The sequence below is a fragment of the Metopolophium dirhodum genome, chromosome 3 (assembly GCF_019925205.1).
Source record: "Metopolophium dirhodum isolate CAU chromosome 3, ASM1992520v1, whole genome shotgun sequence".
NCBI lineage: Eukaryota > Metazoa > Arthropoda > Insecta > Hemiptera > Aphididae > Metopolophium > Metopolophium dirhodum.
In genome coordinates this window covers 31,631,008-31,637,621 of record NC_083562.1, presented here as the reverse complement: position 1 = coordinate 31,637,621, position 6,614 = coordinate 31,631,008, and the positions used below count along the sequence as shown (strand labels likewise).

Sequence of the window (6,614 nt, the reverse complement as noted above, 5' to 3'; positions counted from 1 at the left end):
AAATTTTGACTGAATGTTTATATTAGCATTTTCTATGCACCATAAAATTTACAAAATATTATGACTCTTTTTGAGCTGTTTACGGCCATTGTCAGTTTTCAATTTTTTTAAGTTTTTTTTTCTATAAATATCAATAAAATTTTATCTGTTGAGTAAAAAAGCTTGAAAATTTAATAGAAGGCTCCCAGGTTATTGTTTCAAAGGCAGATGAAAAAAATTAAAAATCCTTAGTCACAGTTTTTAATTATAAGCATTTAAAGTTCAAATTTTGACAAAATACGGAAAAATCACGAAAAATAGCAAATTATTTTGATGAGAATTCATAAAAAATTTTCTTTTTAAATCTAAGATTTGAAAATGTAATATAAGATTACTCATAAGTTTGTCTACCTTTATCAAAAAAAAAATGTCTAGAAGAAACTTAAATTAAATTTTTATGAGCGTCTGAAATTTATATTTTTACAACATTTGATATTTACTCGATTTCTCATGTAACAATTTTCTTATTTTATTGTAATTAAAAAACGAATGACTGTAGATACTTGAAAATTTCACTGAATGTTATATTAGCATTTTCTATACACCATAAAATGTTGAAAATATTTTGACTCTTTTTGAGCTGTTTACGGACATTGTCAGTTTTTAATTTTTTTAGTTTTTTTTCTATAAATATCAATAAATTTTTATTTGTTGGGTAAAAAAGCGTGAAAATTTAATATAATGCTCCTGATATATCGTTCTAATAGCAGTTGAAAAATATTAAAAATATATAGGCACAATTTTTTTTTATAAGCATTTAAAGTTCAAATTTTGACAACATTTATCAAATTTATAATTTATTAATTATTTTGTACTTAAAAATGTATAAAATGTTTAACTTTTATGGCCAAGGATTGAAAATTTAAAACAAGGCTCCACGTAAATAGGTTATATAAATATATAAATTACTTTATTCACAATAATATCATCAAATATACTTGGTAATATTAGGCTGACTGACCGTTTTCGCTCAGAATCGTTTTTCTTATACAATGATATTATATCATTGAATTCAAATTTAACACCATCCATTACAGTGACCCACTTGTAACCTACCGTACAGCAGAGTGACATCCACTTATCCACCTTTTTTTTTTGCTTCTCTGACATTAGTTCCCTAACAAGCCACGGCACCAGCTCCTTTTTAAACGACGCCTGGGGTTGCCAGGTAATGTTTGGGTGGATAGGGTTTTCGATGAGTGGGTTTTATGTGTATTTGTAGACGGGCATGTAAGGTTTTGTAGAAGCGTGTAGCTTCTTCCGTCACGGTTTTAATTGACAGGTCAATTTATGTAAGGTGTAGTCGGAAACAAACGGTGGAGCATTAGTAATTTTCCCAAGGGCAGTATTCTGAAATTGTTGAATTTTGTTGGTGTTGGACACTTTTGCTGTACACTCAAAATATGCGTAATGTCAAAAAAATGTACAAATCAACACTTGATTGTCGGTTGTAAAGAAATCTGCACCAAATTCCGATACAAAATGTTTGCTTCAAACGGCATTTCCTTTTCGGCAATGTTCAAGGCGAAATATGAATGATATTGTCTATCGTATATGGTAACCCATCCAATACAACAAAAACACGAAATCGAACGGATAAACACATATATTATGTTAAGAAAACGCTACGGCGGCCGCATGTGATGTCTTCGTATTACAAATGTAAAACGGTGCCCTTAAGTGAGACAATTTATGTAAAGATATAAATCTATAATTTAAATAAATAAAAAGAAAATTTTCGAAAATAATTTTGTTACAAAAATGTTATAAGAGAAAAATGTTTGTTTAGAAAATATAAAGTAATACAATTATTGTGATGGAACATTTTCAAATGAGATAATATTAAATGTTAAACGTAAATTATTACATTCAAAAATATAGTAAAAGCTACAGATAAGACTGTACTACCCCCCACCCCCAATTAGTTGCGCCCATGAACTTGGTAAGTTGTATTTGTACCCATTTGGTATCTACATTAATTTATTATAACACTATACAGGGGCGTCTTCAGGTCAATTACGTGGGGGGGGGGGGGGCGAAAACATTTTAATTTTGAATACCGTTTTTAACAATTAACCAAAATGTATTTATCTATTAGCGAAAAAGGAACATTTCACGACTTATTTTAGGGTGGGGGGAAATCGCCCCCCCCTTCCCCTTCAAGCGCCTGACACTGTAATGTAAAACTATATAGTTACGAGTGTACGAACTAACGAGTAATGGAACGATCGAGACGGATGTACCACGTCACCGAAAGAACGTCGTACCCGCCCAGTTGTCACAGTCTAATTTATTCATAAAATGGAAACGCTCAGAGGAATCAGTTTACCGAAACGTCAGCAATCTCTACCTCCACTCCGACCTCAAAATCACTAACCATTCATTCGCTTGCCTTGCCCCCCACAGTCCTACCATTTCACAAAAAACACATTCAACCATTATGATCCCCTAATATCAAACATACCTATCCTTTCTTACACTTCCCGATAACCCACCACGCCGTATTGAACGAAATGGCCTAGAGACCTTGTCAACATTTAAAAGAAAAAAAAATTTGAAAAAAACACCTAGAATAAATTCCGAAGTAGGGTTAATTGGAACCCCCAAATATGAACACTTTACATGCTATAATTTGCTTGTACAAGTTAACCTTCAGTTATAAATAAGACCAAACTTAACTATAAAAAATATAGAATATATTAAGTACAAACCTCAAACAAAAATTATTATTTTGTCATGAAAGGTAATTAATCATACATTTTTAAGTATTTCTAAACAGTGTAACATGTTAATTTATTGTTTCAAATGAATGAATTTTTTTAATATAGTTAATATAATTTGTACACATTGCCGCCAGAATTTCAAAAATAAAATTAATTCTGCTTAATTAACGGTGTTATCAAATGGATTTTAAATGTTTATTGTACAAAAAACCAAATAACTCGAATCATTTATAAAATGATGAATTACATACATAGAAAAAAATATATTAGCTAATTGTTAACCTAACTGCTTAACATACATAATCCAAAAGGAAGTAAAACCTTAGCAGTCTTATATACAATAAATAAATTTATAAATTATTCCATTTTTAAAGTTCATCTTTTTCAGCATCTCCAGCTGGTGGAGGAGGAACACCACCAGTACTAGCATATAATTTTGATATGATTGGGTTGACAACACTCTCCAATTCGGTTTTTTGTGTTTTGTATTGTTCAGGGTCAGCATCTTGATTTTCATCTAACCATTTAATCTTAGCATCAATAATTTCTTCCATTTTCGTTTTTTCAGCATCTGACAACTAAACACAGAAAAAATTAAACATGAGACAAAATTTAAAAAGATCAACAAAAAAAGTTATCCTTACCTTGCCGCCCAATTTTTCTTTATCACCAATTTGATTCTTTAATGAGTATGCATAAGATTCAAGATCATTTCTAGATTCTACACGTTCCTTCAATTTTTTGTCATCATCAGCAAACTTCTCAGCTTCTTTGATCATACGTTCTATGTCATCTGGAGTTAACCTATTTTGATCATTGGTAATGACAATCTTTTCTCTGTTACCAGTTCCTTTGTCTTCTGCACTAACTTGCAGAATACCATTAGCATCAATTTCAAATGTAACTTCAATTTGTGGAACTCCTCTAGGTGCTGGTGGTATTCCAGTAAGATCGAATTTTCCAAGAAGATGATTATCCTTGGTCATTGGTCGTTCACCTTCAAAAACTTGAATAGTTACAGTGTTTTGATTGTCAGCAGCAGTGGAGAAAATTTGACTTTTCTTTGTCGGTATAACTGTGTTACGTGGAATCAATTTAGTCATAACTCCACCAACTGTTTCAATACCCATAGTTAAGGGATTTACATCCAAAAGAATGATTGCATCTGTATCTTGTTCACCCGACAAAACACCAGCTTGAACAGCAGCACCGTAAGCTACAGCTTCATCTGGATTAATACCACGTGATGGTTCCTTTCCATTGAAATATTCTTTAACCAGCTGTTGTACTTTAGGAATTCTAGTACTACCACCCACCAATACAATCTCATCAATATCTTTTTTATTCATATCAGCATCTTCCATGACTTTTTGAACAGGTTTCATGGTAGATCTAAACAAATCCATGTTAAGTTCTTCAAATTTGGCACGAGTAAGAGTCTCAGAGAAATCATCTCCTTCGAAGAAACTTTCAATTTCAATGCGCACTTGATGACTAGCAGAAAGACCACGTTTGGCCTTTTCGACTTCACGTCTCAACTTTTGAACAGCTCGGTTATCTTTTCTGATGTCCTTACCCTTCTTCTTCTTATACAACTTAATGAAATGATCCATTACTCTTTGATCAAAATCTTCTCCACCCAAATGAGTATCTCCATTTGTAGACACTACTTCAAAGACACCATTATCAATTGTCAACAATGATACATCAAAGGTACCACCGCCCAAATCGAATACAAGAACATTTTTTTCTCCTTCTCTTTTATCTAAGCCATATGCTATAGCTGCCGCTGTCGGCTCATTTATGATTCTCATGACTGTAAGACCAGCAATAGCTCCTGCATCTTTAGTAGCTTGCCGTTGACCATCATTGAAATAAGCGGGTACAGTGACGACTGCATGTGTTACAGTTTTTCCCAAGTAGGCTTCAGCAGTTTCTTTCATCTTTGCTAATACCATAGCAGAAATTTCTTCAGGTGCAAACACTTTGGATGTACCTTCAATAGTTTCAACTTCAATGTGAGGCTTAGTATTTCTTTCAACCACCTAAAAAACAACAACACCACATATGAATACCGTTATAGTAAATAGATAAATTTAAACAATTACCTTGAATGGGAAGAATTTAACGTCATGTTGAACATTGACATCAGACCAATCACGACCAATTAATCGCTTAGCATCAAATACTGTATTTTCAGGATTTGTAGTAAGTTGATTTTTAGCTGCATCACCAATAAGACGTTCTCCTTCTTTGGTGAATGCAACATATGATGGAGTAATTCTGTTACCTTGGTCATTGGCTATGATTTCTACTCGTCCATTTTTATACACTCCAACACTAAAAGTTAATTAATAAATACATAAGTACTGTTCAAATTGTGAAAAATTAAAATTATATTGGCATTTAAATAATATCAATATAATAAAGTAAAATAAATGCCAGAGTTTAAAAGAGTTCAATTTTCCAAATTTTAAAGACAAAAATATAGTAATAAATAAATATATAATAATATATTAATACTAACAAGTACCTATCTACATTTTAAGAATTCCAACAATATTTGTCCATTTAAATAACACCAAGAACAAATAAATTTATTGACTAGGAAGGTACAACTTATTAATATTCAGTTGTAAAAAATCCCTGATTCTAAGTAATAATTAGGTTAACTGAAAAAAATATTTTATTTCAAATTTAAATCATTACTATATACCTCCTAGCTTATAAATATTAAATGAAAATTTAGAATTGAGAACATAAAAATCTTAAAAAGAAAAAATAATCCAATTCCATGTTTTCATAATGCGCCACCTGTACAATATTTTTGATGATGTCACAGATTTATTTCAGGTTAAGTGTCAAAATAAAAGTTAGACGCCTATTCAATAATAGAATTGATTTATTATAGATGGCATAAAACAATGAATTACTAGTAATAACTAAATAATAACCCCTATTAATTAAATATTTAATTATTTATTAACCTAGCATATGGTTTGATGGCAAAGTTATAGAAATGTTTATTTAAAGTAACACCAAAATGTGAAAAGTTTTAGTATTGCAGATAAATCAAAACGGTATTTAAATAAATGGATTAATTTAATTTAACATAAGTCAACAAATTAATGAGTTATAATTACCATGAATACGTTGTGCCTAAATCAATTCCAATAACAGTACCGAGTTCATCTTTGGATTTTGATCCCTCTTTAGACACAATAGGGCTGACTAAGAATAACAGTGCCCAAAAAGCACAAATGGACTTTCGGTGGTCCATGCCCAGGTTTGGAAGTCTGTAAAAAAAAAAAAAACAGTTAGGTATCGTTTCTATCCGCTTTTCACAATGATATATTATCAAAGTTAATTTCGTTATTCGAAAAATACCAAGAGATATTTAACAGCAAACAAAATATATTTACCAAAACTATGACAGCAAATCGAATTGAATTACGACGGGGGGTTTAATAAAATAAAAGTTAAACTGTGTATCGAACTGTAACCGGAATCGCGTCGTTGATGACGATGGCGAAGTGCAAGTAGTCTGACCGAAGTAATAATAAGAAATAGGAATAACGAATAACCGAACACTAACGCAAAGCCTACAAGAATGAGAAACGAAACACCGGAAAACTGACGAATTGGTGCCTTCGTTTCATAACTATATACAGTTATACAGACATGTGGGCTGTTGTTATTGGTCGGCCACCAATCACTTGTCTCCTTCTCATTGGTCCACGTCTGATGACGGAGAGGCGTAAAAAAAAAAAATCCGAAAATCTGACATAACCTCAACGACTTGTATACCGCGAGTGTCGGATTGTTACGCGGTATACGGTAACCACTTATCAA

The 6,614-nt window shown here is 31.7% G+C and overlaps 1 protein-coding gene across 1 annotated transcript; it reads right to left on the bottom strand.

Moving 5' to 3' along the window:
• Positions 1-2,926: 2,926 nt before the first annotated feature.
• LOC132941027 (endoplasmic reticulum chaperone BiP) lies at positions 2,927-6,406 on the bottom strand. Its single transcript, XM_061008875.1, has 5 exons — positions 6,185-6,406; positions 5,906-6,058; positions 4,871-5,102; positions 3,407-4,807; positions 2,927-3,340 (listed from the first exon to the last, which is right to left on the bottom strand). Exons 2-5 carry the CDS (start codon positions 6,040-6,042, stop codon positions 3,131-3,133), a joined length of 1,980 nt encoding a protein of 659 aa, XP_060864858.1. The 5' UTR covers positions 6,043-6,058; positions 6,185-6,406; the 3' UTR covers positions 2,927-3,130.
• Between the last annotated feature and the right edge of the window lie 208 nt (positions 6,407-6,614).